Consider the following 21,139-nt stretch of genomic DNA (forward strand, 5'->3'; position numbering starts at 1 on the left):
AGCAGGAACTGGGAGACTAGTCAGGATTGAGGGAAAGATGAATGCAGCAATGTACAGAGACATCCTGGATGAAAACCTGCTCCAGAGCGCTCTTGACCTCAGACTGGGGTGACGGTTCATCTTTCAGCAGGACAATGACCCTAAGCACACAGCCAAGATATCAAAGAGTGGCTTCAGGACAACTCTGTGAATGTCCTTGAGTGGCGCAGCCAGAACCCAGACCTGAATCTGATTGAACATCTCTGGAGAGATGCCAAAACGGCTGTGCACCGACGCTCCACATCCAACCTGATGGAGCTTGAGAGGTGCTGCATAGAGGAATGGGCAAAACTGCCCAAAGATAGGTGCACCAAGCTTGCATATTCAAGAAGACTTGATGCTGTAACTGCTGCCAAAGGTACATCAACAAAGCATTGAGCAAAGGGTGTGAATACTTATGTACATGTGAGTTCTTAAGCTTTTATTTTTTAATAAATTGACCAAAATTTCAAAAATATTTTTTTCCATGAGGAAAAAATGAATTTACTCCATTTTGGAATAGTGCTCTAACATAAAATGTGGAAAAAGTGAAGCGCTGTGAATACTTTCCGGATGCACCATAAACCAGATTAAAATATATTAAAAGATTAAAATCAGAATTTAACCTAAGAGTTCCCTCAGGGAGTGATCCCACATGTACGAGTGTGTTCTACCTCAAGTCCCGTCTCACACCTGTCCAGTGTAACTGTGAACAAATAGAAAGATGAAAGACTGCAGGTCTGGTGTGTGTTTAAATCCCAGCCGGACGGGGTCTGATCCGGGAACACGGGACAGAGTGATATCAGATCAGGCGGTGGCGCTGTGTGCCGCACACAGATGAACAGGTAGGTCGGCTGTGTGTGAGCTGGGAGAGTCGTGCACAGTTCATTTGTCCTGCTGCAGCGTCTCTTTGCTCGTTCATCTCCTCACTCTGTCTAGAACAGCTGAATCATGGACTCTCTTGACTTTCCCACTCCAATCCATTTGACTGAGGAAACACATAAAATTGGTAAGCGTGAAATATTGAACAGAGGAGGCCGATGCTGAAAGCAGGATTCCCATCATCACTGTATGGAACACGGAACAGGAATGTTTTCTTGGTATAAATTCAGGTTAAAATCAGTTGTTTTGATACAAAGATCTCAACTTTAGCCCCTTACATCCACATCCACAGCCACATCCACACACACACACACACACACACACACACACACACACACACACACACACAGGTGAGAAAACAGTAGAACATCGTTCAGAAATTCCTCTGTTCAACTCCAATGAAGCTGTGTCACTGCTGACGCACCAGACAAAAGCTGCACTGTGCTAATTTTCTCACATCCGCAGAAGCCTATACCTGCCCCAGAGTCATGGTGTCTTGGTGGCTTCCCTCGCTAGTCTCCTTCATGCACAGTCACTCAGTTTTTGAGATCTGCCTATTCTGGACAGATTTACCATACTGTTTGTATTCATTAATAATTAATTTTGATTTATTCCTAAATGGTAAATGCAAAGCATTTGTTTTGCCCCTTGAATTAGTGCTGAAAGTTTCCAAATCAGTGACATCTTGACTGTTTCCATTCAGCTCCACTGTAGTGAAGAGGCCAAATATGTGAGTGAGTGAGAGACCGCTGTCCAAATACTTAGACCTGAGTGTCGTTTCTACGTCTCTGTAGTTTTGTTGCTTAAATTCGATTTGTAGTTTTACAGCTTAGATTTGCACAACACGATTTAAGTTAATCAGTTGCTAGTTAACGAGCTAGTGATATGATGGTACCTTCATGTCAATGAATGAATTTCACTAGCTGTCCCAAACCTAAATAAAAGTATCCACTTCACTGTGATAAAGAGGAAAATATTAAACATGAGCAGGCAAGACAACAAAATTTCACTCCCGTGTTGAATTTTGTTCACGTTTTGAATTTTTACCCGACGTCATCAAATATGGCCACCGGGTATTACGAAGACTTTCCGTCTGTCAATCTGTCTGTGCTCAGCATAAGTCCAGTCCTATTACTGCCAGGGTCTTCAAATTCACAGGGAACATTCTTGGGACACAGACCTTGGACAAGTTCAAAGATGGCTAACCTTGACCTACTTTAAGAGGGTAAAAAGTCACATTCTGTACCTAATTTTATGGTGTGATCTTGCGGACGATAGCGTGGTAACGTCACTTCCTGGTATTGCTAGCTGCTAACCGCTTCATTTTTGGCTAGAAATACAGTAACACCTTTCTCATATATTTAAAAGCTAGTGAGAAATAAACACTTCTAAAACTGAAAATGCTGTTTTTGGAACATAATAACACTTCTGAACTGATTTACAAGACAATTCATGGATGCCAACTCAAATCTAACTTTCTATGGAGTTAAATTTGTCTCATTAATACCTGCAAATGCACAGAGGGTGATCTGCAAATATTCCTTAATTTGCACAACTTCTGCTCTTCTTCTCAAAAGCTCATATATGCACTCATGCAAGGCCTCTTGCAGATGCCGTTAACATTGTTTTTGATTGATTGATAGATGGGCTTTATTGAACATGTACAAACTGTACATAAGACCATAGGATCTTGATAATTAACTAAATAACTGCAAATTATAAAGAAGACAATACATATGGTGGAGCGTATTTTAGCATTGCGTTATATTTTACAACTTAATTCATCAAAATAATTTTTTTTCCACTATGATTTTGTTCCATAATATTCAAATGAAGGATTAACAATTGCTAATATGATAAAAAATTATATTTTCTGTAATGTTAGTTTCATAGAGACTTTCAATTGTGAATGAAAACATAAATGAATAAATATTCCTGGTTTGCCAAAATATGTCAGTGGGGAGAGAAACATTTCATCATGACTTTATCATGTACATTTTTTTCCAACTGTAAATTACACATTCAGAGCTGCCAGTTTCCAGTGAATGCAGCATGAACTCTGAACTCTTCCTGTAAAATCTCAGAATGAACTCAATGTATTGGCCATGTAATCCCCACAATAAAATCTGCTATAATTACGTGATACACAACAAAAATAAAAGTACTTATAATAATTAGACTTCAAAAATAGTAAAATTTTGTCAGTGCAAAAAATGAAAATGGACACCTTTTAATGCAACGCCCCTTTTTTGCAACTGTCAGGCTGTATAAAAAAAAAAAAAAAAAAAAAAAAATCATTCTATAATCCTAAAACGTGGTGCAGACAAAGACCATCCTGAGAACTAAATGTTTAAAGACATTAATGGGTACTGTTTTCTGTGTGTCATACCAGGCACGCCTAAATGTTCCTCAATGAAGCGGACATATTTCTGGGCGTTAACTGGCAGATCCTCAAAACTTCGAGCAGCTGAGGTGTCACTGTTCCAGCCGGGCAGCGTCTCATATTGCACGTCTAAGCGCTGCAGGACCTCCTGATTGGCTAAAACAGAACAGAACCACATTTGTGCTGAAGTCCTTTCAGCCTGAGAGGTTTCTGCAGTAACCTTTTGAGCTTTTCCCAGGATTCCCTCTCAAACAGGATTTGTTCAGCTCCTCGTGCGTACACTCACCGGGAAAGTGAGGTATCATCTCATTGTCGACTTTGTAAGACACGCCCACTTTGATTTCTGGGAACACATCGAGTATGTCCAGCTTGGTGAGCGCTATCCTGGAGGGAGAAAGAGGACAGGACAGTCGTTTCCTAGCAACAGAAGAGATGGGTCAGCATGCCAACCCAGGCAAAATAATCCATTCATCACCTTTAACAAAGTTAACGTCAGGGCTCATTGTTTCATTAGCAAAGCTATGAAGAAGAAAAACTACAACCCGAACTCACGCAGTGAAGCCATTGATCATGTGTGCATATTTGATGAGCACCAGATCAAGCCAACCACATCGGCGCTTCCTGCCTGTGGTCACGCCCACCTCCTTCCCGCGTGTCTGAAGCAGTTCGCCGATCTCCTAAAAACCAGCACACGCAGTGTGTTACTTTGTGGCGCTCGGCCGCGCTGCTCTGTCTGTAACGTTTTCTGATCAGGTGTCAATCAAGGCTGGCTTCAGGAGGCAGTGCACCATAACCTCCTCTAGGTGGTGGTGTTTGCACATAAATCTATTTGCAGTCATACGTCACTGGAAGAATCTTTTAGCATAATATTTTGGATAATATCCAGAATTAACCATGAAGTCCAAACTCCATTGATGTCTACATTCACTTGCTGTACTTCTTGACTTCCGTCTTTGATAGAAAAGTTAAGCGTCCTATTTGCAGTTCCTTCAAAGTGAACATCTTTTACATCCTGTTTACACTTCTGTGTGACCTTACGTTGCTCTGCTCGGAGGGGAACGCTCCAATGCCCACCCTGGTGGTGTAAGCCTTCACGACTCCATAAACCTCCCCAATGTTCTGTGGCGGCATGCCGAGGCCTGTACACACCCCGCCTACCGTGCAGTTAGACGACGTGACGAAGGGGTACGTCCCTGCAATAACAGAACAATTAAAGACCGATCGCAGTGGTGACTCACGCAGACTGATAAGAAATGAGGGCCCACTTGTTCCAGACAGGTGGTGTGTTGACACACTGCAGCAGAGTTTTGATTGAACTTCTCCACGTTTACAGAGCAGGGCTGGATCAAAGCCTAAAACCTGCCTTTCAGTCACACCAGTAAAACTGCACTGTAATTAGACATTCACACACTTAGACAGGCTCAGTAGAAATATCATATATTTGTCTGAGATGACTTTTGCTAAAGCCAGCAACATCCAACAGACTGTTTTAAGCAGAGGTCAGGACCCTGAGGCAGGACGTCACCTGTATGTGTACCCACTGTAGCTGGTGTTGCCGAGCTTTTGTTTGGTGGAGCAAGAAAGAGTTGGAAACTAGAGGACAGTTGATCTGCAGCTGCAGGGTTAAGACTCCTTGTTTAAAGGGAAGTAAGGACTTGTTTTTTTTTTTAAAAAAAGGAGGGATGGCTGAGGATCGAGGCAAGTTTGTGGCCAACAACTCTCAAATTCACTACTGAGTCCATTATTCAAGTGAGTTAGTGAAATTAGTTACTGAGAAGATTTAAAAAGTCCATTTTTGGCATTTTCATCCTTCCTATCTACCATTTTGAGTCTAGGAGACCCCCCCAAAAAATCCTCCCAAACACCCAATTTCAAGATGTGTGTGGTGACAGGATGCAAAGGTCTTCCCCAAGTGGCGGGTGCAAGTACAAGCCATTTCTACACAATGGTGCTCCAACACTGTGAGCAGCTGTGACAGAACCCAGCAGAGTCACATGATGATTAATGTACTGCAGCATTTATACTTCATTAGAAGTTTTGTAAAAAAAAAAAAAAAAAACAACAACAACAAACAGTAAGAATTTTCCATTGCTGTTCTTTTTTCTGGACCTTGTGTTGTCATTTTGAATAGACTAAAAGAAAGCATCACACTAAAAATCTGTTTGTTTGGGTTCTTTTTTCAGTCCAGTAATGTTAAGTGTGAAACAGGCTCTTATCTTGATCTATAGCACAAGTGCAGGTGGGGGCGTGTCTAACAACGCTTTGCTATTTACAGAGTGCGTAATCTGAGCGGCGTGCAGGGTACAAACGGGGTGCGTTTAGGCGCACACTGCTGAAGAGACATACAACATGACCTCTTTAAGGAATTCAAACATTCACATACAAATACCAGTTCAAAAATAAGCACAAAGAGGCACTGTGCAGTTTTATGGGGAGCATGAATGTCAGACACCTTCAGTAATGATAAACTCACCATTAACAGTGGAGTCCTGAGAAAGCTTTTGTAAAGAGCAGCACAGTGTTTACACCTGGGTCACTGAACAGAGGCTGGCATTTAAAATGACATTTCTTCTGAGGGCAAAGGTCAGCAGGAAGAAGTAAAGTATGCTGTTGTCGCATAATCAAAGGCAAGATTAGAAAGCGTGCGGGAGCAAAGAGAAAGTGAAACACACACTGGAACTGCAATGCACACTTGCAAGTACTAACCAAAGTCGATGTCCAAGAGAGCTGCATTGGCTCCTTCAACTAGGATCTTCTTCGGCGGACCATGAAGAGCCTTGTACATGTAGTAGACCCCGTCTCTCACCATGGGCTTGATCCTCTCCACGTAGTCCTAAACAGGATGTACAGTAGTGTTCAGAATAATAGTAGTGCTATGTGACTAAAAAGATTAATCCAGGTTTTGAGTATATTTCTTATTGTTACATGGGAAACAAGGTACGAGTAGATTCAGTAGATTCTCACAAATCCAACAAGACCATTCATGATATGCACACTCTTAAGGCTATGAAATTGGGCTATTAGTAAAAAAAAAGTAGAAAAGGGGGTGTTCACAATAATAGTAGCATCTGCTGTTGATGCTACAAACTCAAAACTATTATGTTCAAATTGCTTTTTTAGCAATGCTGTGAATCACTAAACTAGTATTTAGTTGTATAACCACAGTTTTTCATGACTTCTTCACATCAGCGAGCCATTAATTTTGTTGGTTTGGAACCAAGATGTTGCTTGTTTACTAGTGTGCTTGGGGTCATTGTCTTGTTGAAACACCCATTTCAAGGGCATGTCCTCTTCAGCATAAAGCAACATGACCTCTTCAAGTATTTTGACATATGCAAACTGATCCATGATACCTGGTATGTGATATATAGGCCCAACACCATAGTAGGAGAAACATGTCCATATCATGATGCTTGCACCACCATGCTTCACTGTCTTCACTGTGAACTGTGGCTTGAATTCAGAGTTTGGGGGTTGTCTCACAAACTGTCTGTGGCCCTTGGACCCAAAAAGAACAATTTTACTCTCATCATTCCACAAAATAGTCCTCCATTTCTCTTTAGGCCAGTTGATGTGTTCTTTGGCAAATTGTAACCTCTCCTGCACGTCTTATTTAACAGAGGGACTTTGTGGGGGATTCTTGCAAATAAATTAGCTTCACACAGGCGTCTTCCTAACTGTCACAGCACTTAGAGGTAACTCCAGACTCTCTTTGATCATCCTGGAGCTGATCAATGGGTGAGTCTTTGCCATTCTGGTTATTCTTCTATCCATTTTGATGGTTTTCCATTTTCTTCCACGCATCTGTTTTTTTTTTGTCCATTTTAAAGCATTGGAGATCATTGTAGATGAACAGCCTATAATTTGTTGCACCTGCGTATAAGTTTTCCCCTCTCCAATCAACTTTTTAATCAAACTACGCTGTTCTTCTGAACAATGTCTTGAACATCCCATTTTCTTCAGGCTTTCAAAGAGAAAAGCATGTTCAACAGGTGCTGGCTTCATCCTTACATAGGGGACACCTGATTCAAACCTGTTTGTTCCACAAAACTGACGAACTCACTGACTGAATGCCACACTACTATTATTGTGAACACCCCCTTTTCTATGTTTTTTACTAATAGCCCAATTTCATAGCCTTAAGAGTGTGCATATCATGAATGCTTGGTCTTGTTGGATTTATGAGAATCTACTGAATCTACTGGTAGCTTGTTTCTCATGTAACAATAAGAAATATACTCAAAACCTGGATTAATCTTTTTAGTCACATAGCACTACTATTATTCTGAACACTACTGTAAGTAATGCTCAGTGACAAGTCGGTGTTGCCAGGACTGTTTGTCAATACCTTTGCCTGTTTCTCTCTTATAAGTAAAATTGTAATTGAGCTGAACTAGAAAAGTCTTTGAATGCAAATTTTTTTTTTTTTAACTACTTTCAGAGGTCCTGTACTTTACCATATTTCCCAGAGTAGAAGTTGCAGTTTCTTCTACTAGTTTAGGAGGTTTTGCGACTTGTTTTGTTTTTTGAAGTAGTCTGGAAAACCCCGTTTCCTTTTGGTTTTCCCTCTGTTTTACTTGGGGGGAGCCACTGCGGATTTGATATGAAGCCAGTGTCGCAGACCGAACGGTCCGCCCCTAAAAATCGGTCCGCCTTTTGCATCTGTGTATGCGTCATTTCGGACCACAGCAGCACGTCTGAGACGGAGTCTCTTCACCCAAAGCAATCAAATGGATTAATGGGATTATTAACCATCAGATGATAAAAGAAAAACCTGTTAAATCATTCTAAAGTCAGTTTTAAGCAGAAACAAGGTGAAATTCCATGATGCTTTGAAATGTCCAACGCGCAGTGAATGCATCAGCTAGCAGCTTGTTTAGCCGTTTAGCTCTGATCACTTTTGCTGCCTTTTATGATGAAATAATGCTGAATTTATGTGGTAATGATTATTGTACTAAAGTTTTAGATATCTGTTGCTGAGATAGATGATGACTGGTGTGCAGTTTGGAGCATAAACAAGGTGTTAATCTGTGAACTGCATCATCAGGGGGGATAGATTTTTAGGGGGACTGTTCGGTCGGCGACACTGGATGCTGATTTGGAACAAGTCTGATGTAAAATTGCCTTTCTTGTTGCATCTACAAGGAGAAGCAGCACAGGTGGTAAAATGTGATGCATGTGACAAATGTGAGATGAAGAAGCTGTTGTATTTTGTGGGTGACGTGGATCCAGAGGAGTTACAGCCTTCCAAAAATTCAAAGTTTGTCACTAATTGAAGGGTTAATGCATAAGGCATGAAGAAAAAACACAACACACCAAGTGGACTGTTCACACACCAATTCCACCCAGATTCTTCCACCCAGAATCTTCCACCTGGAAGATTAGAATTTTTTGGGGGGTGGGTGGGGAGAGAAGGTGATTGGCCTTTGGCAGAGGTATATGCTCTGAGTGCTGCTTTAGAGTGATTTTTGTTACCTTCAATTTGACCAGCTCTCCCTCTATGTCAATCTCCAGAGTGGGATACATGGCCGTGTACTGCTGCGCCAAAACTTTATACCTGCAAACAATCAAATGGATGTTATTAATACTGTCTGAGTGTCACCAACCCAAGTTAGCTCCTTCAACATGATACTGCAATGAAGAAGACAAAAAAAAAAAACACACAACACGATAATGCAATACAACTTGTACTGTGCAACTGTTTTTGATGACACACTGTCACACACACCGAGGAGCTTTGGCAAGTAAATGAGGAAGTAATTCAGACACTAAAAGTCTCTTTGGGCATTCCTCTTTGCTTTTTCTTCCACGTTAACGAAACCATCGAGCTCAGACTAAATACAATGACTGAGGGAAAAATGCAACAGTTTGACAAAATTTCTGCACATAATTTTAGATTTTCTCCATCTTATTAATCGAGCCTCTTGACCTAAACATATAAAGAGGCCCCAATCCCAAGTTCTAACACACATCAATAACATTCTGTTTGCAGTTTTGTACACATGTAGCAGTCAGGAAATCATGTGACCAGTCAGTTAAGCTGCGCACTGTAAACGAGACCCAATTACAGCTCCCAGGAGAATTCCTGTCACCAACAGAGCAAGACAAACGATCTGGACAAACAAACTAGATTTTCCTCGTTGTACAATACATCAAACAATTACAATCACATTCTTGGTTCTTGCTATATTGTAAGATAGTTCTTGACACACCAATCAAACAAACATCACCAGAAACTCCAGACTAGTCTCAGACCTTTCGGAGAACTGAGTGAAGTCAGCCAACAGGTCACATATCCTGAGTCCGCTACGCGCTGCCTTGGCCGAGTACACTGGACCGATCCCCTTCTTTGTTGTCCCGAGGCTGAGGACCACCAAAACGGGGAGGGGGTGGAAGAGGAGAATCAAAGATTTAAAACAGAATAACCAAAAAATAGACCGACAGTGCAACACCTGTACCTTAGATGTTTGAGACAGAGTCATGCAAATTAACTCTGACTGACTCCGTTAAACCGTAATATACGATTCTGTGCGGCTCTGACACTTTATCAGCTGTGTCCAAAATTTAATCACATTATCTTTTTTTGACATAAACCTTCCACCAGGTTTAAACATGGTGTTAAAGAGTTACATTCTCAAGTCTGACCTTTCAAGGTCACCTGTGACATAACCAATAGAAAGATGACACATGAGTTCATATGCGTGTTTAACAGTAACCACAGGTGTATGTTCAGCCAACAGCCACTTTAAATAGCTCATGTTAGCAAGTACATTCTTTCGGCTTCTTCCTTTTTCCACGTAGGGTCACCGCAGCAGATCAGATATGGACCGACATGTTGATTTGGCACACTTTTTGCACCGGGTGCCCTTCCTGTGCTCTGAACCGGGGACATCCTGCGTTGGAAACAAGCACACTGGACCAAGCTGAACCTTAAAACTAGTTTTGTAACTCTTCCCAAAGAGAAGAACTTCCTGAAATCCTTATCTGAACTAAATACAAGACTAATTTAAATGATCTGGCTGGAAGTTTCTACTCTCACTTGCACTACAGAGAGCTTATTTCACACACAGATAAAACCCACCAGGCACTCGTGACAATCTGCTGAAAGCTTATAATGGCTATGCCATTAAGGCACATGCATTCTCTGGTTCACTCTCACACATGCACACAGGAGCTGGCGGGTATTTGGTTTCTGGATCTCACCATCCTGGATTCTCCACAAGCCTGGTTTAAAATTCCTCGCATACGTCAGCATGGGTGACTGCCTGGGTTAACGAGTTAGTACAACACTAATATTTTTAAATAGCATACAGTTACATACGAACATCACAGAATACTATGCTTGCAACATGAAATACTGACAAATATTCAAGTTCAGGCTTCACTGGACAGGTCTGTGAGGATTTTGTGCATCTTTCAGTGAGGGTGAACTGCTGTAGACCCTGCTGCATTGACTGCCTGACCTTTGCACTCTGATGTCTGCAGGCAGAGTAATGCTGAGAATAAAACAGGTTAGATTAGATATACTTTATTGATCTCACAGTGGAGAAATTACGTTTACACTCCAGTTACCTCAGACAGCAATTAGTCCACAATTATTACTCGTTTACGGTAATAATGGCACACATCAGAATTAAAGACAACACATACACATTTGACACTGTTTATGTGCACTAAGTTTGAAGAAGTCTGTTATCCGAATTGAGGTAAGTGGGTGAAGGCCATGCAGCAAAACCCTGAGATGCGCCGTTACCCTGGTAAGATCTCCAGCATGTGCTTCGTGAGCATTTGATTATTTCAGGAACACAGCGAGCCAGCATGTGTTTTAGTATGTTTTTATGTTGTTAAATATGTAAACTAACTGCAGAAAGATTAGAAATGATTAAACAAACAAAAATATTGTACTTGACACCAATGTTGCCCCCCCCACCCCCCTTTTCAAAACACAACTAAAGAAAAACTGTGAGCTCAACTGAACCAAAGCCCCCAAACACACACACACACACACACACACACACACACACACACACACACACACACACACAAAATATCACGAGGAAATGTACTTTGCTCGATTTTCCTCAGGGTTGTGAATTTACAGAATGCTTCGGCTCATTTCTAATTAAATCCCTACATTTTCATTCCTTTGGAAAATAGTGACTATAAAAGATCATGAAAACGACTTACATTGTGTTGGTCCCATCAACACGGCAGTAAAGTTTTACGTGCTTAATATTTCAAAACATCATCCTTTGAAAATGGTGCACTGTTTAAAGCTATATTTAGAGAAAAACATTTGCTCAATTTTCAGTATTTTGGTAAAGTCCACAATATCTGCTCCTTGAAAGGTATAGGGTTCAAAAACTAAACAAGAAACCCAACCCTTCTAAGATTTATGCATACACTGTGTTAACGAGTGCTCAACAAGCACTGTGGACATTTCAGCGCAAACCTCCACTGTTCACACAACAGGATCACATGGTATGTCATATTTCTGCAACAATTCTATCATGTGAAAATAACTTTACAGCGATGTACGTCCATGAGAAAAGAAATGATTAGCTAGTGTGTGACGCATGCACACGTGTGTGCGCAACACAGGAGAACAGAAAAATAGTGAAGTTGTGAGCCCTCATCCTTCACATGTAAAAGGCAAGAGGTGTGTGAAATTTATTTATTTTAAATGTGCCCTGGCATAGCTACATAATCACACAGGTTGACATTGCGATGAATTAACTGTGTAGTCATGGCATATGCATATGTCAGACTGCAAAGTGGGTGCACTCTGACGTACATTCCACATGTGCTGGAATGCTGATGAGATGTAAAACAAATGCCTTGCTCTCTTCATGCTTGTGCGTGTTGCAGCCGTGTTGAAATAATCTGTTTCTTACTTCTTGCCTGCTTGCTCTTGTCTTTGTTGTTCTTGAACACCATCAACTGTTTGGTGGAAGTCAAAAACTGCAGAGGAGGGAGAGAAGGTACACGCACTTGCATTCACTTCAGAAGGGAGGGCTCGTGCATATCTGCATGTGCACGCTCAAACATTCATATGTATTTAAAAAAATATTTATAGATAATCCAGCAGGGGCACCTGCTGGATTTACCAATGTGTGCTCTGTCTGAGATGATCAACCGTTTCTCCCAATCCTTCAGGCCTATAAACACAAATGCATTTTGATTCTCCTTAGCGCAAACAACAAACTAAAACATAAAATTGTGTGTTAGCCACCTTTTCCTTTCCGTTTGTTCTTTTCTGCCTCTTCAAACAGACCAGGAAGATGGATCACAACACCATTGCCTAAGGTGGAAAAACAAATTATAACTCATGTGTAATGGCTCGGACAACACAAAAGCGTAGTGAACAAATGCTGCAGGAATGAAATGATTTGCAGTGTAAATTGTCTGTACAGTTTCAAATAGGAGACTGTTATTAGAGAAAGAAGTTATTAAAACCTCACATTTTCTCATGATACAAATGGAAAAATAAGAATTTGATGATCTCTGCCAAGAGCGAAATACAATCATCAGAGAGTGTTTGTTAGCTAGTAGGATTTATCAAATAGTTATGAACAGACTTTGATGAAATTGTGATGCTGTACAACCCAAATCTGTCACAGCCCCCCCCCCCCCCCCCCCACCACACACACACACACCCTCTTTCTTGAGCATTATGAGAGTGGCTGTGGTTTTCAATAACCTACCTTATGATGTGAGAAGAGTTATAAATATCCTGCCATGAACACACTGTTTACAAGCTGTATTAAAGGGGAATGCTGGAATTTTTCAACCTGGGTGCTTTTTCAGATGTTCTTTGTTTTATGTTGCGACTTGGGACAAAATTAATTTAATCAATGCAGTACTGATGTAGAACACAAACACACCATCACGGGCTAAAAAAGCTGCATAATCTTACTGGACAGGGCAAGATAAAAACACTGTACACTCATAGCATCTGCTTTTTGTCGCCACTGAACTGGTAAAATGTCATCAAATGTGTCTGATATCACGGACAGGCTCCCTAATGAAGTAAACATGCATATTTTCTTCATTAAAGGTAAAGAAACCTTATTAAAACAACTGACTGCAGTTGGCCGCTTACTTTCTGGCTGGCAGACACTCACTCCTGTTTGAAGCGAAAGAAGGAGCCCTACCTAAAAATAGCCCCCAGGTTCTCCTTTAAAAACAAAACAAAACAAAAAAAGCAGAATCTACCAGCACAAAATGACTGTTCAGTCTTGGTGACGAGATGTGCTCTCTGACTGCCCCCATCCAACTACCACTTTCTTCATTCTTATCAACTTTAATCAGTAACTCTGAAATTAAAACATGTACATAGAAAACAGTTGGATGGCATTCACAAGAGTTTCTGACACTAGAGTTTTTGACACTAGACAGAGATCCAAATCCAGATCTAGCAGGGTTGTTACTCTTGGCATGTTTGGTTGTGAAGTTTATTCAAAAGGGGCAAACAATCCATAGTAAAACTACAAGCAAAGGGCATCCTCAACATTTCTCATGTTTTTAAGGGTTATGATTTTTTTTTTTTCTTTTAAACATTTGTTAGATGTCCATCATAACACAAAACATATTCTTTGCAACAGGTTATTGACAAGGACAGCTCACATTTTTGTGACATGACAGTGTAAAACCTTCGTGTGTCTGAGGAAGTTGTATCTTGATGAACTGACCACATTGATGGTGCTGTGGTCAAGCCCACAATTTAAAATTACTGCCGTTTTTTTCACATCATCACATGATGTGATGACATTTACAGCAAAACCTTTTGCTGTTTATGCTTTTATTGTTGTTGCTTTTGTTTACTGCTTTTTTTAAAACTGATTTTTTATAGTGGATTTTATATACTCTTATATGGTTTACTGGGGCTCTGGTAAGACCTTCTATTATTAAATTCAGTAGATTTATACTGGATGGGGGTGGCTCAGGGTGGTGATGCTGACATTGTTTATGTTAGTGATCTATCTATCAATCTGTAGGCATTTATTCTATTTACAGGGATTAGAGCAAAAAAAAAAAAAAATCTGACAAAGTTTTTTCATCTATCTTTTCACAGAAACCCTTTTGTGATCGTGTCATAGTGTTTAAGTTAAAACAAGGTGGAAACAGCTAAGAAACCAGCAAATTGTTCTCCTGCTGAACAAGATTACATTTCACTCACTAACCATTGCTGGTCTTTTCTAATGCAGCATCATATTATAGAAAGACTTTAATCTACACATGATTTAAATCATTCAGGATAAACAGCTTTTACTTCATTCCATACCAATTAAAATCTCAGGACTATTCACCTTATTCAGTGAGTCAGGGTGGGCGGCTCCATTTTGTCAAACAACTTCCAGTTTGCCACTGCGTCTGATGATTATTTACATGAGAACACAGTACACTATAAGTGTCCACACATGAGCAGCATTAATTGTTCAGCTCGTGAGTGCCACAACAACTGGAAGAAGAGGAAACTATCACTTTCAGAATGATGTTTTGAACATGGAAAGGGGAGATCTGAGTGCTGTGGACCAGCATTTAACTTGTTCGTCCTCCACTGAAAGACGAGGATCTCCGGTGCTCGCTAAAAACGCTGAATTTGAAAAATCCACCCAAATGTCCTTATGTCTGTTCTTTACATTTTATGGAGAAAAAACCCACACCACTGCATCCTTACCCAGAGAAATGGTTGGACTACAACACTCTGCTGAAGAAGCCACGGCGGATGCTAGTGAGATAAACGGGTTAGCTGTGTTTGTAGCGTTAGCTGCTATCTAATTTACTCATTTTCTGGCGTTTGATACAACCAAGCACTGCATGAAATAACACCATACATATATTAACATTACATAATCTTGGCATTACTATGGTACTACTTGTCGTGTAGTATTTTAACTTGATTGTGCTTTTATACGAGCCCCGTACCGCGGTACGGAGATTGTAGTTCCTCATCGCCAAACTGTCCACGCAGAGTGACAACACAAAGTAGTTAAAAATAATCGAGGCCACTTTTTCATGTCATCTTCCCGCTCTGTTATGACCCGTGGGTGAGCCAGAGTCGATCCCTTTGAGCTTTTCAAAAAGGTTTTTGTTTTCACCCTTGTAATATCTTCCTTGGTTCTATATTGAAAACTCCGCTCACTGTAAGTCCTAAGACAAAACGGAAATGCCTCTGTTCTAAAAGTGGAAAGCTGAATAAGGTGAATAGCCAGTATCTGAAAGGGGGTGGTGGTGGGTCTTTTTTGGAGGAAGTGTATTTTTGTGGGCAGGGGGCCACTCAAGGCCACCAGAAAATTTTGGGGTTTTGATGTCCAGGGATGCATTCTGTAGGGTTTTTTGATGACTATTTTCTCACCCGATCTCCCTTAGTTTAGTTGTACTGCTGAATGTGTGTTGTATTTATATTTTCTTTTGCACATTTTCACCTTTTCTTTGCCTTTAACCAAAATTGATATCACAAGCAACATGTTTGCTCAATAAGGTTACTAACCACAAGAACCGTAATAATTTTCATATTCTTGACTTCCCTCACCCTAACAGACCTGATTTTAAAGCTAGAACCCCAAACAGACCCAATAATGCCCGAGCATAGACATTACATAAAAAAGATATTGTTTCCTATCCCACTTTAGTAATGCAAAAGTTAATTAATTTCAATTTATTTTCATTTATATAGTGCCAAATCACAACAGAGTTGCCTCAAGGCACTTCACACAAGTAAGGTTTAACCTTACTAACTCCCAGAGCAGCAGCGATAATGAAAAACTCCCTCTGAGGAAGAAACCTCAAGCAGACCAGACTCAAAGGGGTGACCCGCTGCTTGGGCCATGCTACAGAAATAAATTACAGAACAATTCACAAACAAATATACAGGAAATGCTTTTGGTGCACAGGACAGGAGGGTCTCCAGTACAAATACCACACCCATCTCTGGATGGAATTAACTAAACTTATATGGCTCATCCATTAAACTTAGTCCAGAACTACAGCAAAACTAAGACCCAGAGAATAATGAGTTAACCAATTTAGTTGGTGAAATTATTATTATTATTATTACTACAAGTATTAGTAGTAAGAAAAATTTTTCAAAAGTGGACCTTTAAGCAAGGGGTGTTGTGGGGGGACGGCCCTCCCACAACACCCTCTGGATTTGCCCCTAATTTGCAGTCTCTGAGTAGGCACAATCAAGAATTTGTGTATTTATATGGAAAGCGTGACCTGATTGAGATCTAAAAAGGTTATATGAGCACATTTTATGTTATGCCATCCTCAGAAAGAGATTGTAGGCGTATTTTAGGGGGGAAAAAAGTTAGTGTTTGCTGTTATGCGTCGCGGGTCTACAGCTGTGTTCTTAGTTTAACTACAGCAAAGACACTCACAAAGACACTCAGTGCAGACTATCTTGCGTCCAGCTTTGATTTTTCATCAGGGCAGTGTCAGCGCAAAATCTAACTTTTGGCAGTCCAATTGACAGAAATCCGTCGTAGCGATGGAGAACTTTAATCCCTGTTATTATTAAGGATCACTAGGGCCGCTGAGACCGCCGTTCTTTCGTGTTTTACATGGTTAGAATGACAAAGAATCCTTGAACCTTGTGACACATTCTCATGAAAATTAGTTACCAGCAGTAGCTTTAAGCCCAGGTTACACATAGACGGTTTTGTCGGCGGGTAGTACGTAGACCGAAGTTCGCGGTAGTTCCAGCTGTTTTCGCTGTGGAAAGAGGCGGAGCATTTTGCCGGCGTTTTGAGCGCCGTACTAGCCGCAAATACGTGGATAAAACGCCGCCAAATCCGCCGAATAAAGCGGTGTTTTGACGCCGTAGCATCCGGCACACGTCAGGCAACGGGGGTTAATACTCAGTTTTATTCTTTACAATCGCAGGTTAAGACGCGCATGAGAACGGCGGTGTTCTGCTGCCGCTGATAATGCCCTGTGTACCGCTGGATTTATCCAGGCAAATCCTGCATTACTCCAGGAACTTTTGCATATTGGCACCGCTCCCAGAGTATAATAGGCTGAAGCAGCTGTCACTGCAGAGGGAGGGAGCTCACCCTCAGCCTTTTCTTCTCCTTTCCTTTTCCCCTCCTCAACGTGTTGCTCGTCTCCACCACAGGCCTCTCCTCTGCTTCTGAACCAGACCTCTTGGTAAGTCCTTGCCACTGCCAATTTTCTTTTAGGAGGCATACTGGAGCTTCTCTACAAAAATATCTGGAGCTGGCCGCGAGTGAGAGGCCTGCATGCAGCCCGCTAGCGTTTTTATACTGACCACGCCTGTCGGCCGTTTGGAACGCCGTTAACCGGGAGGTGGCGTTTAGAATGGCGTACTGTCCGCTAGCGCCACCGTTTTGTCACCGTTTTACACGCCGTTGGTTAGGGATACAACGCCGGCCGCCAATTACGGCGGTGTAAACTGCGGCACTACAGGAAGGGTCAGGATGAAACAGCGATTAAAAAGTATCAAACGCCGTTGTTCGCGTTGTCTCCGTCGTCACACAAATTCTCCGAGAGCGCTCCTGGAATTATTCGACATGTTGAATAATTTTTTCGATGATTCCCGGTAAAGCCGGAACTAAGCCACGCCCCCTAGTGCCGGCGTTAACAACGGCTTGTGATCCTTAAGATGGCCAAAAACTTTTCCGGGACGCTTCCGGGAGCTCTTACCGTCTATGTGTAAACGGGGCTTTACACAGTTAACTTAACTACCTGCAGCAATAGTGGTGGCCAAGTGGTTAGTGCGCATGATTTCTGGTTCAAACCTCACCCCTGACACCTTTCTCCATGTAATGTGTCAGAAAGGGCATCTGCCGTAAAACTTGTGCCAAATCAATATCCAGACCCACCTTGGATCTACTGCGGCGACCCCGAGTGAAAACATGGGAGAAGCCGCATGGACTTGCTTTTACCTGCAGCAATAGTGACAAGCAGTAAGCGCAGCCCAAACCATTTCTATTTAAAGGAATATTTTAACAGCTGGCCTTAATTACTATTTCATTTGGATGTGTTAACAGAAGGAGGTAGGGTAATTACTGTATCTGATCTCATTCAATATAAAAACAGGTAAATTAAATGGGATAAAGTCCTCTTCATTGACAGTGATGTGGGAGATGCAAATAAACCATTTGTAGCTCAAGACCAGGAAGGCAGCTCTTCGGTGTATCAGTATTACATTTCCTGACGTAGCTACTTGGTACAGTACCAAGTTGTATGGAGAGTGGAACCATCTGGAGAGAAAACAAAAATGTTCAAATCATCTTATTTTGCAGTTTAAACTCAGCGCAGGACAGGTCAGTGTGATAGGAGTTAGGCTCCCAATATGTAGACCTTAGTTTAGTCCCTGTCACACTACCTTGAACAAGACAGTTCATCTGAATTGTCTCAATTCACCCAGATGTGAACCGATATTGCCCTTGGCTGGGGGAAATAACCTGTGACAGACTGGCTTCTTGGTCACTGACACCAATGTGCCTCAAGACCTGTACAGAACTTACGTCTTCTTCTTCCTCAAGGCAAACTGTAAAATGAGCCAAGTAGAATTGATGTTTGACCACAGAGTGCTGACGTTGGTGTCAGGTGCTCAACTTTGGGGCACACTGCTGAATGAACAGGTCAGGTCTGGGAGCATACACTGGTGCTACACATCACTGCACACACCATACGATGGAACTGCCCTGGACCCTGATTAACAATAACCCAGGCAGTCATCCAGTCCATTCCCATACCCAATAAGAGGACATCTATTTCCTGCAGCCAGGTGATAAATTACCTTTTCCAAATGCTAGGGTCCTCAGCACCGAGGCACCTGTACTGTCATAGCTGATGTACCTTCAAAATGCAAGTACTACGCTTCATCTAAGTCTCCCTAAATAACTGTTAATCTGAAACAAACATTCCTGTAATACTCAAGGATTTTCTGGATAGAGCTAGTACCAGTGATATCCAGTCACCTGCTAAGGTCGCAGCCCTACACCAGCTCGGAATAAAAACGTTGAGAAATCAAAGACTGCACATGTATTTTGACACCAGCATCCTGCAACCTACTGAACGTGAAGAATGCAAGGAGCGTGTCATGCGCCAAAGAGTAAAAACAGAAATCTGATGAAGTGCTGAGAGACCACACAGCTACACATGTAAAAGTGGAGACGTGGAGAGGGTTAGCAGCCAGAAGGAGAGTGCAAAACCCCATTAGCTAATGAGATTACTGCAGATACGGTAATGCTATGCATTCTGCAGCCTGGCTCTGACTCAGACTGATCACAATTATTTAAAATGTTAGAAAAATGGAGGCGGCTTGACTGGCAGTGATGAGAACAAAGCTAAAAGGAACCTCCGTTTGGTAAGAACACTGAAGAACATTAGCCTTTGAATGAGACTCGTGACAATCTTGTGCAAGATTGATCGGTGCACTTCTATGGAAGTAAATCTGTGCCATCAGAGCTTGAATGTTTTTAGCATCAAAATCAGACTTTGAAGGTGAATTTCTAAGGTTGAATTTGTTTAGCATCAAAATATTCAGCCTCAAAAAAATTCAACCTCAAAAAATAAAAAAGCAGGGAGAAGCAATCGATCCCTGCCTCAATAATCCAATGTCACAGATTTACTTCCATAAACACTGGATGATTGAGACAGGGATCGATTGAATCTCCCTGCTTTTCTATTTTTTGAGGTTTAATTTTTTTTAGGTTGAATTTTTTTTTAGGTTGAAGTTTTTGAGGCTGAATATTTTGATGCTAAACAAATTCAACATTAAAAATTCAAATTCAAACTCTGATGGCACAGATTTACTTCCATAAGCTTCAGTGTTTTTCTGAACGTGAGTGTGTCTCACTTTGCAGTTTGTGCATTACCCACCAATGAAAGAGGTGACCTTGGAGTTGATGATGCCGCTGGGGAGGAGGTGGAAGTCGTACTCCACAGAGTCAACAACCACCGTGTGTCCTGCGTTGTTGCCGCCCTGCAGAGAGCGACAGGTGAAGATGAAGAGCAGGAAACAAAAAACACACAGAGGTGTGAATCGAACCAAAGTGCTGCAGCTTTATCTGGATCAACTGGAAGGCACGGTGAAGAGTTTAGCAAGTCGCAATAAGCATTGTACGTCAACTGAGGCCACACCCTGATAGAATGCTGTGTCCTACTCATATGCTTAGAGATTGCTGTGCACCACATTCAGATCCAAACAAAATGGGTGATTCCTCAAGTGTTTGAGACTTTGCAGTGATGAGACGCAGTAACATCATATGAACATGAAGAAAAACCTTACGATAGGACACAAGCAACATTAACTACAGTACAATTTTAAAGCAACTGGCATATCTTTTTGACAAACGGGGTGTTTCTCAGGTTTATTTACACATCAGCACAGTCTTAATCAACATCCATTGGTATGCTCGCCTTCTGCTCACTCCTGGAGGCAGCGTCACACATGCACAACATAGAAGAAGCCCAGGAAAAGAAGACAGGACCTTTCAGTCTGGAAACATGTTTCATGACATACACGCTGCACCCCTCAGTTTTATCCATTATTTTGTTGAGGTTTACCTAATCCCATTATCCAGCAGATACACCTCACTGTTTCTTTTTTTTTTAAACATCATCAGTTTAAGCTACTTTAAGTTAAAAATAGAAGTAATTAGGGGTGTTGTAACTTTGAATGACAGCTGTGTGTCAGAGAGCCGAGTCTTGGGCTCCACCAGGCAAACTTATTACAGCACCATTTATAGCGTCAATAGGTCTTGCAGCATGCACTGGTGCTACGGGTTGCATCCCTCAAACTGAACACCTACTCCGAGTCTTGTTTTGTAACCACCAAACAGGCCGCCGATGAGCGTTTGCCTCCTGAAAGTAGCCATCAAT

The 21,139-nt window shown here is 41.5% G+C and overlaps 1 protein-coding gene across 1 annotated transcript in view; it reads right to left on the reverse strand.

Moving 5' to 3' along the window:
* Positions 1-910: 910 nt before the first annotated feature.
* adss2 (adenylosuccinate synthase 2) overlaps positions 911-21,139 on the reverse strand; it is a 32,056-nt gene continuing 11,827 nt past the window's right edge. Inside the window, exons 2-13 of the mRNA XM_034184590.1 lie at positions 20,138-20,240; positions 12,516-12,584; positions 12,391-12,441; positions 12,178-12,244; positions 9,539-9,646; positions 8,759-8,840; positions 5,990-6,116; positions 4,322-4,476; positions 3,836-3,960; positions 3,570-3,667; positions 3,290-3,439; positions 911-1,006 (exon numbers count right to left, since the gene is read on the reverse strand). Of these exons, the coding sequence (XP_034040481.1) occupies positions 954-1,006; positions 3,290-3,439; positions 3,570-3,667; positions 3,836-3,960; positions 4,322-4,476; positions 5,990-6,116; positions 8,759-8,840; positions 9,539-9,646; positions 12,178-12,244; positions 12,391-12,441; positions 12,516-12,584; positions 20,138-20,240 (1,188 nt within the window). The 3' untranslated portion in view covers positions 911-953. The remainder of the gene's footprint in view (positions 1,007-3,289; positions 3,440-3,569; positions 3,668-3,835; positions 3,961-4,321; positions 4,477-5,989; positions 6,117-8,758; positions 8,841-9,538; positions 9,647-12,177; positions 12,245-12,390; positions 12,442-12,515; positions 12,585-20,137; positions 20,241-21,139) is intronic.

This window comes from Thalassophryne amazonica, chromosome 13, assembly GCF_902500255.1.
Source record: "Thalassophryne amazonica chromosome 13, fThaAma1.1, whole genome shotgun sequence".
NCBI lineage: Eukaryota > Metazoa > Chordata > Actinopteri > Batrachoidiformes > Batrachoididae > Thalassophryne > Thalassophryne amazonica.